Source organism: Lissotriton vulgaris, chromosome 11, assembly GCF_964263255.1.
Source record: "Lissotriton vulgaris chromosome 11, aLisVul1.2, whole genome shotgun sequence".
Lineage (NCBI taxonomy): Eukaryota > Metazoa > Chordata > Amphibia > Caudata > Salamandridae > Lissotriton > Lissotriton vulgaris.
The window spans coordinates 1,104,939,480-1,104,959,459 of NC_141699.1; the positions used below are offsets into that span (position 1 = coordinate 1,104,939,480).

Here is a 19,980-nt window from a genome sequence, read left to right on the forward strand (position 1 = left end):
GGTGATGAGTTTGTGGGGTGGTGAGTACCCCAGTGTTTGTTTATTTAGGGTGGTGAGTGTCTAATGTTGGTGAGTTTGGTTAGCCTGTGGGTTGGTATTATGTCGTAGTTATGGGGTGGTGTGTGCTCCAGTTTTGTTTCACCGCCCTGTGTGTTTGGTGTAGTGTTGTTTTTTTCCCTAAGGAAGGGGGATGGGGTTACTCTCTATTAGTGTATTTATTGGGGAATGGGGTAAATCCCCATCAGTGTATTTATTTTCTGTTTTTGGTTAACTCCATAATTTCATGCATGTATTGGTGGAATATTTCCATTTCTTTCTGATATTGTATATTTTTGATGTTATCAATTTATCTGCATTATTTCTATTTTATGCATGTATATTGTGGATTGCTTCCATCCTTTCTTACGTAAAGTATTTAATGATGTTTCAATTTATGTGCATCATTTCTGCTTTTAGTTTCCCTGAGGAAGGGGGATGTGTTATAACTTACATGTCTCTTCCCTAGTGCTCAGCCAGAGTGAGTGCTGGTGTGTATGATGATGTTTGGAATGTTGGATGTGTGTGATGTCACGGGATGCTTGGAATCTGGAGATGTGTGGAGTGGCAGTTGGTGGGTGCAGGCTGAGCAGCAGGGAGGTTGCTCCTGTGTGGGGCTTTTGTCATCTTTACTTATTTACTAGAAACCTAACTTGGAACTAAGCTTTATTAAAACCAGCGTGTTATATATATATATATATAGTTGGCTCAAGGACTTTGTTATTTACAACAGCAAGTCTAAGTGAAATAACATAATAGCAGATCAAATAAGCTGGTGAGGAGTGCTGCTACCAGTATGTCCAGGAGAGGTGAAGGATAAAGAGAATCTGAACATCACAACCATTGCCCAACACAAATTTGTCACAAAGGGGATGCTCCAGGCAGCCTGAAGTGTGAAGAAGAAGATCAGTCCAGCTTGGAGATTCAGTTGTCTTGAGTGCTGGCCTGAAAAACCAGCCAGTGATGCATACGAGGACCTAGAAGCAGACTGCATCTGGTTAAGCTGATTATGAGTTCCACTAGAATGGCCGCTAGAAAATCCAAAGGTGCTTCGGCCTCAGTACCTAACAGGTGATCAGTAGTGCATGTGGACGATTCAGTGTGGTGTGTTTTCTTATCAATGTGGTGTTTCCCTTGCTTTAGTTTGCCTTGCCCATCACAATCAGTAAGAATTAGTGATGAAGGAATGGGTAGAGCAGCAGGGAAATCCCACAGGCAGACCACAGCAGAGACCAGAGAGGTCACAGCTACCAAATGTAGCACAGAGCTGGACCTATCCAAGGCTGCATGTGTCTTCAATGTCAGGCAAGATCAGGTAGGCACTCTTACTGGAAGGGTGTGAAAGCAATGTATAAGGTCCTGAAGTGGGGTTGAAGGTAGCACGGTTCACCTAACACTTGTTTTCCATGGGGGACGCAAATGACTCAAGCATGAGGGGAGGCGGCAGAGTCCCAGGGTTACTACTTGGTTCCGTCTGTGTTGCACCATAGATCACACTACCCATCTTACTCAACCATCCTCTTCCAAGGCCTGGAAAAGAACAGCACTTGGCCAGCAGAGCCTAAGGTGGGGACACACCCAAAGGACACTGTTAGTTGTGCCTACCAGACACCGCAGGTGGGGAAGGGAGCTGGCCTCAGGCTCAGATTAGTGTTTATTTTTATTTTATTTTATTTTAATTTCTTATATCGCGCAGGAATCAATCCCATAAGGGTATCTCCGCGCTTTGCCAGCCAAGACGTTGTCGTAATCTTCAGGTGCATTAATGGGACTGAAATGCTTCCTGAAAGAGGAGTGTTTTCAGGGCCTTTCTAAAGGCCAGATGATTGGTGTTCAGCCTCATTTCTGTGGGAAGTTTATTCCATAGGGCAGGCCCAACCGACGAAAATGCTCGGTCTCCCTGTCTCGCTCTTTTTGTTGCAGGGGGTTTCAGGAGTGCTTGGTTGCTTGAACGAAGTGAACGGCTAGGTTGGTACAGTTCAACAGATTGGGAGAGATATTTAGGGCCATCCCCATATAAGCATTTGTGGACCGTGCAGCATACTTTGAAACTGATACGCTGCCGTATCGGGAGCCAGTGTAGCTCCATCAACAAAGGCTTAGAAGGAGTCCTAGCTGGCGCACCCATGACCAGCCTAGCCGCCGTATTCTGGACCACCTGCAAACGACCTACTGCGTCAGCGTTTGCTAGCGTCAGCAGGCCGTTGCAGTAGTCTAGGCGGCTAGTGACCAGAGCCTGCACGAGTGTCTTCCTGTAAGTATCAGGAAGATAAGGAAATACTCGTCTTAGGAGGCCAATGGTGTAAAAGCATAGTCCTGCAATATGATTGGTATGCTCCTTGAGCGTCAATTTTTGGTCAATCTTAACCCCTAGATTTTTGACATGAGGCTTAGGTGTAGGGACTGGGCCCAAGTCCAGCGGCCACCATTCAGGAGACCAGAGAAGGCTCGCTCTGCCGAAGAGCATAACCTCAGTTTTTGCAACGTTACATTGGAGGCAATTTGCAGCCATCCAATGTGACACTGCCCTCATACCCTCAGCAAAATTTGCCTTGACCGTAGGATCAAGGGAGCTGAAAGGGTAGAGGAGCTGAGTGTCATCAGCGTAAGAAACTGGTGTGAACCCATACTTCCGCACAATCTCAGCAAGGGGGGCCACATATACATTAAACAATGTAGGGCTAAGACATGAGCCTTGTGGCACCCCCTTTGTGAGCGCCTTTGAGGTGGAACAATAGGGGCCCAGGCTGACAGATTGCGATCTCCCGGAAAGGAAACTCTCCAGCCAAGACAGTGCTGAGCCTCCAATTCCCACTCCCTGCAAGCGGCTGAGAAGGATGTTATGGGACACGGTATCGAAGGCCGCAGACAGGTCCAACAGCACTAATATCATAGACCCTCCTCTATCCTGTGACATTTTGATCTTATCAGTCACAGATAGGAGGGCTGATTCAGTGCTGTGGTTGGGCCTGAACCCAGATTGTGATTGGTCCAGGCCCCCTGTCGCCTCGATAAATTTGGAAAGGATGGTATTGACGTGTTTCTCAGCCAGCTTGCTAATGAAAGGGAGAAGGGAGATAGGGCGAAGGTTAGAGAGTTCTGACCAGGGAAGAGTGGTGTTTTTTCGTATAGGGTTCACTACCGCTTCTTTCCAAGGTTGTGGAAGTTGTCCCTCGGCAAAGGAGAGATTTATAAGTTTCTGAATAGTGGGGCCTAGTGATTCCACCAAGGGGGAAATCATTTTTGCAGGGATCAGGTCAGTGGGGGAGCCTGTTTTCATGTTACCAATAAGGGTAGTTAGATCTTTTAAGGTAACTTCTGGAATTACATGGAGCGTTTTGTCAGGGGTTATTGGGGGGAGAATCCTAGGGGCCAAGATCTCAGAAGGACCTGTGACTTTCATAATTTTCTTATATATCCCCTCGATTTTTTCTTCAAAGAACTGGGAGATATTATTGCAGAGTTCTTGGGTAAAAGCATCCGGACTCTCACATATAGCAGGATTGGTAAAAGTCTGTATGATTTTAAATAACTCTCGAGTGGAGTTACCTGCCTCAGTTATTTGGGAGGTAAGACTGACTTTCCTTGCTCTTTTAATATTTTTATAGTAGATGTTCATAGCTGTTAAATAACGATCTTTGTCTTCCTCCTTATGTGAACGTCTCCATAGTTTCTCCAGGTTCCTGCATCCCTGTTTTTCTATTTTAAGGGCCTCTGTGTACCATGCTTCCCTTTTAGCTATGGTAGGTTGTTTGACTGCTTTCTGGGGAGCCAAAACATTAATGGTTTCCACCAGTGAGGAGTCAAATTTTTTGAGAGCTGTCTCAATGTCATCAGAATCTGTAAAGACTGGCTGTTTCCAGACCTGAATAAACCTATCTGGAGTGACTTTGTGCCATGGTCTGCGTTTGATAGTTTGCATAATGGGGCGGTTAATGGGTTCAGGTAGATGGAGGAAAGAAAAATCTAACATTTTGTGGTCCGACCAATAGATATATTTAGGAGGGTGGCAATAGACATTAGGGAGAGTGGTAAAAATAAGGTCCAGAGTATGGCCACCTGTATGAGTGGGGCCATTATTACGAAGATGAAGGCCCAGCAAGGCAAGATCTGTCAGAAATGTGATAGTGTCAGGATGGTCTGCAACATCAGTATGAAAATTAAAGTCTCCCAGTAGGATAAAATTTTCATTTGTTTTCATGTGTGGGGCTAAAAATTCAGTCAAAGCTAGGGAAAACCCAGCATTAGATCCGGGCGGGCGATACACTAGTGCTCCTTTCCAGTGAACCTTAGGGCTAACTTTTAAATGAAAAATAATTATTTCCATAGTGGGTAACATTGCTTGTTCTAAAACCCTAATGTTCAGACTGTCTTTATAAACAATGGCGATCCCGCCTCCTACTTTCTCCAGTCGATCTTGGCGGAGAATTTTATACCCCATAGGTATTCCCGAGGTGATAGTTGGAGTAGTGTGGGGTTTGAGCCATGTTTCAGTTATGAAACAGATCTCAGGCTTTATACTATGTATGCAGTCCCAAAGTTGCATATGATGCTTTGGGAGGGACCTCACATTAAGTAAAAAGCTTTTCCAGCCATCTGAAGTGACTTTATCATTGATAGGCTTCCCAATAATGATGTTACAGTGAGTAGCCTGAAAACCACATAGTAAACAAGAAAACGGCCCTTCAGGGCAGACAGACAATCTGTTGGTACATCTATGTATGTCCTGGGGTTGTAAGGCAAGGAGAGTATGCGCAGAATACCTTATAATGGGGGCAGCCGTGTCCATATTGTAGGGGCAAAGTAGCGGGCCCCTGGCCTCGTCCTGTCGCGGACGGGCGCAGACGGGCAGCTCTTTGGCGGGTCTTCGGCGGGGCTGCGCGCGATCGCTGCGCGCTCAGGGAGGTGCGAGGGCTAAGTAGCCCTGCGTACAACCACTAGAGGGCTAACCGCTCCTAGTGGGACCGGAAGTGGTGTTAAAGCCTGCTTCCCCCTTGCCAGAACGGGAGGTGGTAGGCGGAAACTAGCGCTTGGATTGCGCTGAGGAAGGAGCCCTGATACTAGTGCTTGATGCAGTGAAGGTGTAAGGCAATGCGGAATTTCAGTCGATCAATTTTAAAAACACACTATGTTATTTTATGTGTGTGGGTTTATCTCCCCTGAGGCGAAAAGCCGGGGGTTAGGCTGCGTGTAATTTTTAAAAACCTTTTGATACTTAAGTTGTGTTGGAATACTTATTCTTTATTTTAATCAGGAACCTACACCAGTCCCTCGCAGTATTCAAACCCTGCTCCCCGCTCAGAACGATCAGGTTCGGACGCGGTCGGAGACAGGGCTGGCCGCCATCTTGGGGGGGAAACCAGGCGAGCGCACCAGTTGTTGGGCTGCCTCCCGCCTTTGTCTACCCCTACAAAATGAACTCCAGTTTCCGTCCGCTCAGCCCGTCTGCGCCCATCGGCGGCATACCGGGGCCAGGGGCCATGACTCCTGTCTCTCCTCTGGGATATAGGATGTATTACAGCACAGGGTCTCTTCACAAACTGTGGACCCCGATAGAAACTATCTGCTGTCATTCCTTCCACCCTCTGGAGCTACTCCAGGTCTATCGTCACTGCAATACAGGACTTACGACTCCGCTAAGCAAGGACGACATGCGGGACTTTAAAATGTACTTGCTAAATTGTAGGTCCCTGTCCAAACACAGTTTGGAAATTTCACTGCTGCTGGACGAATATATGCCTGATGCAGTTTTTCTGACCAAAACATGGCTAACCTTGGATTCTGATCCTGATGTGGTGCAAGCCCTCCCACCAGGGTACGATATTGCCTGCAAAGATCGCATCATGGGCAAGGCGGTGGGCTCGCTATCATTTACAAGGACCAATACATGTGTCGTTGCTCTTCTGAGATCATTAATGATTGCGAAAATGTGGCCTTTACTATTGAATTTTCCCCCAATGACAGCTTCTCAGGAATTCTTATCTATCGCCCCCCTGGTCCACTTAAACAGTTCCATATATCCCTACCCTCTTTAGTGGCGGACTTGGTTACGTCCCCTGCTAATTTCACTCTGCTTTGCGACGTCAATGTACATTTTGACAACACTTCAGACAATGCCGCTGTCGAGCGGACGGCGAGTTTGGCTGCAGTCCAGCAGGTGCAACTTGTTACATCTCCTACTCATGTTAAAGGTCACCTCCTGGACCCTGTATTTATCAATTGTACGTTTTAGGCTCGATCAGTCGTCTTCCTTGGACTGACCATTTTCTAATCCCTCTCACCTGGACTAGACATAAACGCTTACCCTGCACCCCTACCTTGCGGAGAATGAGGAACTGGTCCAGACTTCTGTTGAACCAGTGGACCAGCATTCTTGCTGCCTCCAGACCCCCACTTGTTGGGGATCCCTCCTTAGACAGCAAGGAGTATGACAATTGGATCTTGGAATCACTTGGTTCCATACTTCCCCTTCGTAATACCAACTTAAAAAGGCAGCGAAAAACAGGTCCCTGGTATTCGGAAGAGCTTAGAGAGAAAAAACGCCTATGCAAGAAGCTCGAGAGGAGGTGGTGCCTGGGATATGCCGCTACAGACCAAGCTACATATAGGGAGGCTATCAGAGCCTATAAATCAGAAATAAAAACAACACAGTCGACCTACTACAGTGAGAAAATTGTCAGCTAGATCTCAATCTAAAGAGATGTATCAAATAAGAAAAGGCCTGACTAGGCTACCACCATCCCAGGCCACCAACCACAACTCACTCTCCCGATGCAACGACCAAGCAGAATTTTGTTATCAAAAAATAAACAAGATCTATCTATCATTCCCAGACTTGGAATTAGACTCTCCTGCTCAAGGACCATACCCTCTCACAGAAGTTGGGTATCCCCATCAAAACACCTTAGAGCATTTTCCCCTACTAGACTTATAAACTCTTGACCCTTTGATACGCCAAGTAAAATCAGGCTCCCCATGTGACCCTGCGCCCCCATGCACGCTAGTTTCAGCCAGTCAGACCTTTCTTCCATTGATTATGGAGCTACTGAACTCCTCCATACTGACCTGTACCGTACCGTCTACCTGGAAACATGCTATGGTGCAAGCACTCCTGAAGAAGCCTACCCTCGACCCTGGCAACCTTAACAACTACCGCCCAATCTCCTTGCTTCCCTGGATGAGCAAAATCCTCGAGAAATACATCAACATCTGTCTTACTAGATTTCTCGAGAGCAACCATCTACTGGATGTCACTTAAACAGGCTTCCGACCCAAGCATGGGACGGAGACCACCCTGCTGGCGGTCACAGAGGAGGCCAGGCAGATCTTGGATCGGGGAGGATCCATGGCAGTCATCCTCCTTGATCTAAGCGCCGCGTTTGACACAGTAAATCATGAAACCTTATTGCGCCGTCTCCATTGCTTAGGAGTGTCAGGTGAAGCTCTGGCTTGGTTCAAGTCCTTCTTAAGTGGTAAGACCTCTCAGGTCTTTGAGGGAGCCTCTGTCTCCTCAAGCAAGCCCCTGGGCTGTGGGGTGCCACAAAACTCATCACTGAGCCCTACGCTCTTCAATGCGTTTATGAGACCGCTGGCTGAGATCGTCCGCCCATATGGCATTAAGATTGTTACATACGCGGACGATACTCAGCTAGTGGTCTCTTTCACGCAAAAGTATTGCCAGCTGCCACAAACCAGTCTAATGGCCTGTCTGGAACAGGTCAAGAGCTGGATGACGGTGTGGCACCTCAAGCTTAATGGGGATAAAACCGAGCTTATGCTCCTCAGCTCATTAGCTTCGCCTATTATGGTCCTTTCTTGGCCCATAAGCATGCGTGCGCCTCCTATGCCCAGAGACAATATCAAAAGTCTCGGGGTGTGGTTGGATAAAACCCTGACCTTTAATACCCAAGTAACTAAACTTTCAGCGACCTGCTTTGGACTCATCAGAATGATGAAGAAAATCGTCCCACTTCTACCTTTTGAAGCTAAGCAGGCTGTTACGCAGGGACTAATCCAATCCCGCCTCGATTTCAGTAATGCCCTTTATTTAGGGGCGCCTGAATACTGTATGCAAAAACTTCAACGGGTCCAGAACTCCGCAGCACGGACTTTGCTTGGTCTTCCACGTAGAGTCCCGGCAGAGCCTGATTTGAGAACCTTACATTGGCTCTCTGTCAGGGAGAGAATTAAATTTAAGTCCATGTGCATTTCCCATCAAGCATATTGGAAAGCCGGCCTAGAAATCAGTCACTCCCTGATTACTCCCTACCACCCTACCTAGCAGCTTCGCTCCACTCATGCTTTTCTGGCGACAGTCCCCCGCATCAGAAGATCTAGAGCTGGAGGTCGGTCATTTTCCTACAATGCAGCCAAGTTATGGAACTCACTCCCTCTCTATTTAAGATCTAATCCTAACTTGACGACCTTCCGACCTGGACGATATTTCTATTTAACAAAGCAGACTAACCCCTGGGCTGACCACAATGAGAGGTACTAATCTTGTTCTTAGCGCTTAGACGCCCCAGGGCAACAGTTGCACTTAATAAAACTCCTTTTCATTTCACCAGTAGCTTCTGATGCATGCGATCTAAGACCAGTGCTGCGTGGTCACCGGTTGCCCAGAGGAGCTTAAGACATCCTACCCAGAGAGTGGAGAGGAAGTTAATATGTTTAGTGGTGCCCCGGCGCTCAATACTGCCATTGTGAAGCATAGCTCTGTGCTAGACCGCCTTCAAAGTTGCCTGTGTGGCTATGCCTCCATCCTACACAGAAGTTACAGACACATCATGCTAACAATTTACAAATCGTAGAGAAAGATAGAAGAAAAATGTAATGGATCGGAAGCTTAAACTTTAAACAGTCACACACCGCCTGTTGTTTCTCTAGAGGCGGGGATGGCGGAAAAGCATGTGGCCGTATTTCAACACTGGAGACTTCTTTTACATATTTTAAATTGGGGTTTCCAAAATATGAGTTTGATTCTGAAGGTCTTCAGTGGTAAAACATCATTCAATGTTTCATAAAGTTGTCAAAGTCTTATTCACTCTAGAGAATTACAAAGGATCTGCCAAAGAAAATAAATCTCCAGTAGATGCCTCACTACATATCCATTGGACTCACCTCCCTAGTTAGAGGAACTTATATATATCACTAGTGGAGTCACCTTCATGCGGTAAGTAAGTAAGTAATATTTATTGTTTGGTTAATTAAAACCTTTACAATTTCCATATAAAACATATAAAAACTTTCATGAATTATATTAATGTGCACAGAGCAGTTGTCAGTAAATGTTTACACAGACCATAAGTTAAGAAAAGCGAGGCTCAGTTCTCAATGAGAGAGGGACTGTTCCGTCATCAATTAGTTGGTAACAGCAATGAGAGAATATTTGCTGTTAGCTTCAAGGGGCCATTTGATGCCAAGATTAAGCAGTCTGGTTGCTTGTCGCAAGAGCTTTTGCCCCTGCTGCTACCATGAATTGAACAAAGTGGCACGCTAGTTGTACATCTCCACCTCCGAAACATGCCCTCACAGCTTGTCTGCAGGCTCTTATCTGCTTACTTACAAAGAGTGGCTTTAGTAACTGTCGCCGTTCGGCCTGTAAATTTCTGCATATACATAGTAGGTGTAATACACTTTCGTTAGCATCTTCACATAGGCGGCATAATGACTGACCCTGGAGTCGCTTCCACCGGGGAAGATGCGGTAGAGATGGTAAAATACCCAATCGAAAATAACATTTTTCTTACCACTTTCTAATAAAGCCTGTGCCTAAGTATGATTGCGGAGAGGATTTATCATAGCTGTAGACCACAAACCATCCGTGTGACATGTGGGACATCAGTTCTTCCAAGATGTTGAGCCTGGCATGGTGAAAGAACTGCTGAAAAATGTATGGTGAATTGTTGACTACCTTTTCTGGCAGACTGAATTTCATTAAAGAATAGTCTGGAATCAAGGTGCAGAATTTCTACACATTGCATAGATGTTGTAAAGCTGCTCTTCCCAGGCGTTTAGCCCTAATATGGCAGATAATCAAATAACATCCTGGCAGACAAAAATGAAATGCCCAATCAAATTTTAAAGGAGGCTATTAAGAATGGTTTTGGTTTGAGGAAATGTTGGAAATTGGCGCTAGAATACAGCGGAAGGTTTTTCTGGGGGGAAATTCCTCATATGAAAAGAAGTTTAGCCCAGTATGTCATGGGAACAATAACAGGTATGAGAGGTATAATATTTTTAAAACCTGTTAAGAAAGCGGCGTTTCACTATCATGAAGATAAAAAACAGACCTCTAGGAATTACCAAAAAAATAACAATTCAGGATTAGAGAAAAATAAGTCTGGAGCTCTGGATTTGTGATCTGCCAATAAATAAATAAGCATGACTGTGTCTCTTCAGTTTGATTTACTTTATTTCTATTTGCTTATATTAACAGCACTCTTTTATTCTTGCTGCAGAACTCCACTTCTGTACTGCTAGTACTTGCTGAAAGTCACACATGCAGTTTAGTTATTGCAATAGTTGGGTTCAACCATTGCAGATTTTATTTTGATTTATAAAATAAAGTGTGTTTTACACTGGCAGAGTATATCACTCTGACAGAGTGGAACCCAATTATTGACATTGTTTAGCATCGATCATGTTTGTACTGTAGAATGACTGTAACCTTCTTATTGTCTGAAGATATTTTTACATTCTAAGTGACTTTTAGTGTTTGCAAATAACACTTACTTGTGAGTGATAATAAAATGCACATAATTTAAAAGTTGGTCCTGAGTAGAGGAACATGTTAAATCCATGAAAAAAATTATCAGACAGAGGACTTTAAATTCTTATTTGAATGCACTAGTTTAAATATTTGACTAGATGCTTAACTTGTGGGTGGGGTGGACAAATTATGTTTCTTGCTGCACTCTTTAATAGAGATATCAGAAATAGCAACCCGGGAGTGACCCATGTCAATGGCATGCACTGAGACCCTGTGGTAATCTTACATACCCGTCACCATTATGGTTCTGAATCTGGCCTCCAAGAGTTCCTCCAGCACTGGCTTTGTCTCCGGCTTCAGCTGATTTTCCATCACTAGCAGTCCAAGAAATTCCAAGTTAGATTCAACTTCTTCCCTTCAAAGCAAAAGAAAAAGGCAAATGATACTGTATTGTAATTAATGTCAGAATGTCCCCCATCTTTGTGTTTTTTCAAGCCAATATTTGGATCTCATCTTCAACTCCGCCTTCAGGATCCAATTCCACAGTATCCCTTCTAATCCCCTTATTTCCTCCCTAAGTACAACAATCTATACACAGCTATTTCCATATTTTACTGTCCCTCTTAAATCTTTCTCTTGCTTTGGGTACATTCCTGAGCCCCTCCAAACACGCTCAAAATGCTCTCATCATTACACTTGTTAAAATAAAATTTCACTCCTGACACATGAGAATTCTTTTGTCTATGGGGTTCTAGTAACCGCTCTAATTATTCTCTGGGAGAACTACACTGCTACATGGGTAGAACTTCTGAGCTTCTGGGTGACATATCACTGGGCAGATGATCCATCAATAATTGGATTTACCTCACAACTCAGTGTTAATAAGTGCCTTCAGTTGCTAGACTTCAGGACCTTGCCCAGGGATTGTGTCAAGAGTCTCCAGATACAATGAATCTCACCAGCATCCAAAGATACTGTGTCTGCTTTGCCAGTTCCACTTCTCCGCCTACAAATCTTTCCTGGCAAATACATTCCGAGGATTCCTCTGAGGTATTAAGTTTTACCTGGGACAGTAGTCTCGGGTTTTATCCATCTATTTTGCTGTATACTCAATGTAATCGTGAAGCTAGTTCTGCTCATCCTGAATCTGTCAATTAACTACAAATTCTTTCCCTTGAGGAGATCAATAGAGCTGAGGTACTGAATGGATTTTGGCTGCAAAACATTGATATATACAAATTTGGTATTTGGAGGGACACCTACAATACACCCCTTCCAGATACTCAATTGGTATCTATTTGGAATCACATTTTAGGAGGTGTACAAACAAAGAAATCAGGTTTCAGTTCAGGAAAACCCCTGTCAAAACATGAAAATTCCAGGCACTCAGAAAGCTTCTTGAGTTCTCTCAGTTTAGGGTGTTGTACTATACAAGCTTTCCCATTAAGTCATGCCTTCACATAGACCTAACATGTTTTTGTAATCCCTAGTTCACTGCCAGAAGCTGGACCTGAGTGACACTAGAAGGAGGTCTTTTAAGCGAGATAAAGAACAACAGTAATATAAAGGCTACTAAATATGAATCTAGCATGTTTTCCAATCACTGTAATGCTATCAGCAGAGCAGCTGCTTTTCTTGCTGAGGTCTGAAGTTTTCATCAGGAAAGAGTTACCTCCTCTTCTTGAAAGTGCTTGTGGGATGGAGGCTCAATCTCATACCTTGCTAAACTGCGCAGTTCGGATGGTGTCTTTAATGACATAGTCTTGTACGCCAATCCAATGACCCGAAATCCTTGCATGGTGTAAATCTGGAGTTCGCTTGAAAAATTGGAAGGGACTGTTCAAAGAAACAATATCACAAATCAACATTATGTTACAACACAAGAACTCACACTTGCACAATTTCATTTAGTCACAAGACAACACACATTTAGGCTTGAATGGAGAGTGCTGTAGTAGATACTATTATTTAATTCTGTTGGTGAAAACTGGTGTTTGGTGAAAAAACTGGTATCATTTTTTCACGACGTTTTAGCACTTATTTACAGCATCTTGCAAGAATAAATTTGTAAAAATGGTTGCAAATTATGCAAATACATTTTGCAAATTGATTCTGATTTTGCGAATCAACCCATGTACTAGTCGTTTGGTTTGCAAATTTTCCTTTGGAAGGGGTCACAATCTTAACTATCTCATGAATATTAATAACTATTAATTGAGCGGTCGCACATTCTAAATCACTCAAATTGGATGGTGGGTTGCTGGGGTCAGCAGTTCACTGTGTCTCTGATTTTCTTTAATTAAAGTACATTGTTTTTTTTAAATGCATTCATTATCATTTAAGAAAACGACCTGATGTAAAAAGTAAAGTTAATTTTCTTTAAAATAGGTTGTGGGCCACTGGCTACTGCTAAACCTTTTTTTTTTTAAATTGGAAGGGGACCGCCCCCTGTGGGAATGAGTTTCAGATATAATTTGAATTTTGAAGTGTCTGTAACTTTTCAATAGATTGCTCCTGGAATTCTGGTTGCAAAACATTGATACATATTACACTTAACTAAAATTTGGAAGGGAAGTCTCAAACACATCCCTTCTAAATTGCAATGCAATGTCTTCTAAAACCATTTCTAAATCAATTTTATTTTTGGGTATGTGTTGGTCCTGACATTTTTTGCAAAACCAACTTAACCCTTTTTGCCTCAACTCCCATCCTTTGCTGAAACCTTTTTTGTTGTCTTTTAGGACTCTGTGCAATTTAAAACTGCTGACTAGTGCTAAAGTGCTTGTGCTCTCTTCCTAAAACATGGTAAAATTGTCTTACACCTGAATGGCACATTTAAATGACTTTCGAGTACCTAGTATCTGGTACAATATGTACCCAGGGCCTGTACAATACAATTAAACCAGTGGACCTGAAGCTCTCATTGTGCTACCTACTTAAGTTGCACTATAAAACCTATCTCAGGTCTTCCATTGTAGCTTGTAGTGCACTTTTAAACTGCTGTTTCAACCGGAAAAAAAACATCTTGGCATCCCTAAACCTTACTTTCTACTTTTATTAAGTCACCTCTAAGGTAGGCCCTAACAGCTTCTAGGGCAGGGTGCATGGTATTTAAAAAGCATAGCACATGTACTTCAGTTTCACATGTCTTGGCAGTGAAAAACCTCTGAAGTCATTTTTTACCGCTGTAAGACCTATCTCTTCCATTACATTGCACTGGGTTACCTTATTCCATTAATAAGTGCTAACATTGGATTGAGATCAGATAGGGATATACTGTTTAAACTTAAATGAATTGTAATTTAAAATCTTCTTTAATTGTAAAGTTGGATTTAAAGTTACAATTCTGAATATGCTGATGGTCCAGAGTGTAAATGACATTCAGAGAGACCAATGGAGGAACATAGCTGACGCAAAGGCCCTCTTTGACCCTGTAGGGATATGGTGGAACCCTCACTATAAAGTGGCCACCACCACTCTGCAAATAATATACATATATATAGGAGTGCAGCAACAAAGATTAGGTATCTAGGCTAATTTTGCCTGCACCAGTGCTGAAATACCACAAATTACAAAAGGAAGGTGCCAGTAGCCAGGAACGCAATCTCCATACATTCCTAAGGGAGAAAATGGTGAGAAAAGCCCTATTTCCTCCACAACAATACCAAAAAAATGGCCCTGAACCCTTCAGATTCTCAATATATTGCACAAGTACTCAGAACAATGATCACGTTATATTCAGTTCAACAGTAGTTATTAGTTTTCCCAAGAAAAAATGATAGAGGATCTTCAGTTGAGTTCAATTCTTTATTCAATTTTCTGTTAAATAATGGATAGCCAACGCGTTTCGTCCGTTACCGGACTTCTTCAGGGCTTTATTGTCATCATAGCAGTTGTAATTCTATAGATGCTGGCAACCATCAGTCAATTTTTGATTCAGTGATGAAAAAAGAGTTTGAAATGGAAATTATTTATTCAAGTGTAGTCCCTCAGGTGTAATGTCAAGCCGCAAGTAAACACGATCCATCTAACATGTGGTCATCTAACCCGTGTTTAAATGTTTTCTGTGTTGTATACGGGCCTAATATTGATATACCTTTATGTTGGGTTCTGACTGTAATCATTCGAACAGCTTCTGATAAGGAAGGCAGATGGGTAATAGCTCAAGTGACATATGGTGTTCACAGTATGTGAGGCCCACTACTTTTATTGTACCTTTTCATTATAAGCAATGAGGCTTGTAGCTTTTTTTCCCTTTGGCTTGTCATGATTCCCAAACCTTTTTTTTGGGTTATAAGCCTTCACCCAAGACAACGATCAAGTAGACCATAATAGGATTACAAATATGTACGAAATACAGTTACAACACAATATATAAAATCCCTTCTAATGGAGCCTAATAAGAATTACCAAAGTGCAAATTGTCTAACCCCATGGTTTGTTTGGGTGGATCACCAACACCAAAATCTTTGCTCAGTTAGTAATTTGTCCGATTCTATGTAACAAAAGGTTTGCTTACAGGCTTTAGCAGAGTGTAATGTGCATTCAACCTTAAAAGCCTACGACATTTAACACATTATTTTTACAATAAGTAAAGCTCACCAGCTTTGTCATAACTTTTCATTATAAACAGAGCTCCCTAAGGAATCTGGCATGTCTTTTGTCAGGGAGACGATTAGGTCAATAGCCTTCATCAACTGCTTGACACCATATATAACTCAGGCCTACTGAAGTGCGCCTAGGTTGGGCACCGTGATGCATACAGTTGCAAAATTACAAATATCTACAAAATTACAGATGGCAAAAGAATATACAATCCATTTCAACACAGCCTACAAGGAATCCTCAGAGTGAATGTCTACTTCCAGAGTTTCGCTAAACAATAGGAGGAGTACACCCTGGAGCATCTCAATGCCTCCAACAAAGAGACAGATATGCACAAAAAGGACAAATTCATCCTTTGTTAGAAGACCCCTCACTCACCAACCTAGTTGGTGACATGCTTCATCATTGGGGTCCCATGCAATCTCCAATACGTGGGAATGACCGGTAGAAAAATTAAACAAAGAATCTGTGAACACCGAAGTACAATTAGGTGTAAAAAAATCAATGACCAAACTGACCGAACAATTCCTCTCTATGAACCACACACCTAATGACATGAGGTGAACTGTCATAGAGCAAATAAAAACAGGAGATAGAATACAATAACGCCTATTCGAGACAGAACAACGCTGGATATACAGGCTTTATACGCATAAAAATGGACTAAACAATAATATTCCGTGGAACTCTGTTCTTCCAAGATGAGACCTTTTCTCTTTCCGTACCCCCTTCTTTTCCTGCAATATGAATCTGAGAATTGAGATGCCTCCAGGGTGTACTCCTCCTATTGTTTAGCGATATTGTTTAGGGGACCAGGAGTATTCCCTTGCAGAATACCCTTTCTCTCTCATTGTTTTTCACTACTTCCAGAGTCTGCCAGATCGGGTGACAAAGACCAAAACCCTTGCCTACTATGGTGCAATTGGTGAGATTACATTACCAAATACCTTTCTAGGGTGTGCTACAAAACATGACAACAATCTACTGTTAGAGGCATATTGACTTTACTGTATGCTTTTTCACAATAAATAAGGCAGCCATACTGTCTTTGTAATACCTTTTCATAATGAACAAGCCTGACCTATGGGTATAACATATTTCTGCACACTAATCAAGCATATAGCTGTTAACATTGTCATATCACTATAACAAACTTAGGTGTAAAGTACTGCAGATAAGCTTTCCCACAAGACAACCATCAGGCATTCAGTAATACAATTGTTAATTATACAAAACTACAGCTGTCAAAGAAAAATACTACCACTCCTAAAATGGTCTAACAAGGGTACTTATTTCACACCGGGTAACCAACACCAAAACCAGTGCCTACTATGGTAATCTGTGAGATTCCATGTAACAAAATTCATACTTGAAGGATTTAATATAGAGTTATAATAATCCTCACTCAAATGCATATTCACTTTTACATATGATTTTCAAAGTAAACATCTTTAGCCTAGTGCCTTTATCATAACATTTCATAGCAAACAGATCAGGATTACAGCCCTGACCATTGACTTGCCCCCATAGCTGTCAGAGCTGGTGTGTCGAATAAAAGGTTTGCCATAAGCCAAAAAGTGCAATACAGTCAGTGATTTTAGTGGAAGTACACAAATATGGCCCAATCAAAATCCTGTGCGCAGGAAAACTAACCTGTGGATGGAGCCTAAGCCCCATTGATCACATAGGGTCAGAAGGGTCAGATGACAGTTGCACTGTCAAGCCAGACCTGAAAATCCTAAGCTCTGGACTCTCAAACACTAACTGCGCTGTGAGTCTGAAGTCTAAAGTTAATGGCTTCCCTCCTCCCATCCCTGCTGCTGCCAGAGAAAAACAAGCACTGTATAGTTATCACAGACACTTTATTGGCTTTATAGTGTCATATGTGCACCCCTGATGTTCAACCGTGGGCAGCAGGATAAATGAACAAAATGATCATGGCTGCGTGGAGGGCAAACATTTTATTTGTGGAAGCACACATCTTCTTCCCAGTCAAAACATGTGCTCCTGGCTCCCACAATGTTGTTGGAACCAAAACCCCACTCCTGGTCGAACTGTTAGAACTTCTTAAGGCTCTTTCTTAGGCTGATCACATACTATGTGGTGGCAGCTGTGCTGCCAAGCTTTACCAATAAAAAGAAGGTTGATGAGGGAGAGGCAGTAGGAGGAAGAAAGGACTGTGAATGCACCTCCTGCATTGGTTGAACCATGCCTGTCACAGCCCCCTCTGACTCTCTTCTTGCAGAAACAGGAAGAGAAAATGTTAATGGGCTGGTGGCTGCCCCTTTCCTCTTATGAACCATTTGGCCTGTGGATTGGAGCCCTGGTAACATCCACTATGAGCTCTGTAGGCTGTTGAGAGGATATACTTCTTTTTTTACCTAGGACTATCCCTGGGGCAGGCAGCAGCAGTATGAGGAAGTCATCTGCCTCATTCCTTCCACAATACAATAAAGATTACTTGAAGTAAAATATGTCTCTGTTTTGGAAGTCCTTCAAGCATTATGTAAAATAAAACCTTTCTCCATAAACATGGTCTCTCTCTCTTAGCAGTACAGGACAGGCCTACATTTCTTCTTAGCTTTGCCTTTCTATACACCAGTATCACACCTTGCCATCTGTTGAGACTTATTGTAGCTCATAGTACACTGGATGGGCCAGGTGGACTCTTTTACCTCTTCACTGCTCCCTTGCCCTGAGTGGAGTCAGTTGTCAAGGCAAAATACAATCATTCAAAAAGACTGACATACCTTTTATTATCTGTGGCAAATGATGTCATCATGCCATCTAACCCAGGCCAGAAATATTGTGTTTGTCAATGCTTGTACTAAACTGTAACTAAATGGTGTTCTGGGCCTATAAGGTAATATGTTGACAGGATGTTATCTTTCCACAATACTATTTTTACATAAATTTAATCTTTCATTTCTTGGTATTTATAATGCTGTTTGTCAACTGCAAACATGCAGGAGAGGTTTTACTTGGAGAATGAGCCTAGTTCATTTTCAATATTTCTCCCCATTTCTAGGTCTAATTTATTAAGGGTAACATATTTTAGGAAATAAAAAATTCCCAACTCTCCATAAAAAAATATTGCAAGTAACCTTAGAGTTCTAAAACTTTATAAAGATGCTCACAGGGGGCCCTCATGCCTACTTATGCAGAAGGGACCAGATTACCCTACAATGTTTCCTAATGTATTACTAAGTAGTAAGTTAGATGCAAGTAGTAAGTTAGATGCAATCAAATAGCATCTTATTTTCAGAACAAAATAACTACCATTCTACAAACCCTCCCCCCCAAATCTGACAAAATCCCCGCTGAAACCTTGACTCGTTCATTAAATGGTCCTATCCTCGACAGCTTCCATCAGATGACCAAGGAAGAATTCCTTAAAACTCTCTCAGGGATGAAAAGTGGCTCTCCAAACGATCCTGCCCCCATTCATATCCTCAAACAAGTGGGACCCACTATCTCACACCAGGCCACCGATCTCATCAACGCCTCCCTCAGCCAAGGAGTGGTCCCCCATAGCTGGAAACATGCAGTAGTAAAAGCCATACAGAAAAAACCAGGTCTCGACCCACTTGATCTCTCCAATCGTCGCCCTATCTCCCTACTACCAGGGATAAGTAAGATCACGGAGAAGGTTGTTAATCAACAACTATCGGCTTTCCTAGAAGCCAACAACCTTCTTCGCCCTTCTCAAACTGGGTTCCGTCCTGGGCAGGGGACCGAGACCGCCCTTCTTCAAGTGATGGAGGAAGCCAGATGCATCTTGGATTCAGGGGGAACGGTGCTACTGATCCTCCTGGATCTAAGCGCTGCATTTGATACGGTGGACCACGAGATCCTGATACAGCGACTGTCCAACTTAGGAATAAGAAACACCGCACTTCGCTGGTTCACTTCCTTCCTTAAAAACAGAACCTTTCAGGTCTGTGAAGGTACTGAGTGATCCGATTTTTTCCCCCTCCAGTGTGGGGTCCCCCAGGGCTCTTCATTGAGCCCTACACTATTTAACACCTACATGGCCCCCCTGGATGAAGTGGTCTCCCCATTTGGGATAAAAACCATCACATACGCTGATGACACCCAAATGGTGGTCTCTTTTTCGCTAGAGAGTGCTCAAATCAAAAACCTTCATGACTGCCTTGAAGGGATCTATCAGTGGATGTGTGATTCAAGACTGAAACTGAACGGCTCTAAAACCGAGCTCATGCTACTGGGACCACAAACATCACTCCTCCCCAGCGCAATGTGGCCATCTTGCCTAGGGACCCTTCCCCAACCCAAGCCGGAGCTCAAAAGTCTGGGTTTCTGGTTAGAACAGGACCTTTCTCTTAAAACTCAGGCAAAAAAAACCGCAGGTACCTGCGTAGGCCTACTTCGCTCAGCCAGGAAAATTCTCCCCCTGCTCCTTGCCCCCTCTCAAAAGCTCCTAATACAAGGGCTGATATAATCGAGGCTAGATTATGGCAATGCCCTTTTCCTGGCAGCCCCTGAAGCAACCCTGAACATCTTGCAGAGAACTCAAAATGCCGCTGCTAGGCTCCTGACAGGCACCTCCGGCAGAACATCAGCTAAACCTGCATTGAAGACCCTTCACTGGCTCCCAATCCGTGAAA

The 19,980-nt window shown here is 43.2% G+C and overlaps 1 protein-coding gene across 2 annotated transcripts in view; it reads right to left on the reverse strand.

The window, feature by feature from the left end:
- LOC147684244 (putative cation-transporting ATPase 13A4) overlaps nt 1-19,980 on the reverse strand; it is a 330,830-nt gene that overhangs the window by 102,060 nt on the left and 208,790 nt on the right. For both annotated transcript variants that reach the window (XM_086944643.1, XM_086944642.1), the window contains exons 17-18: nt 12,466-12,583; nt 11,038-11,162 (exon numbers count right to left, since the gene is read on the reverse strand). In XM_086944643.1, coding sequence (XP_086800769.1) covers nt 11,038-11,162; nt 12,466-12,583 — 243 coding nt within the window. The remainder of the gene's footprint in view (nt 1-11,037; nt 11,163-12,465; nt 12,584-19,980) is intronic.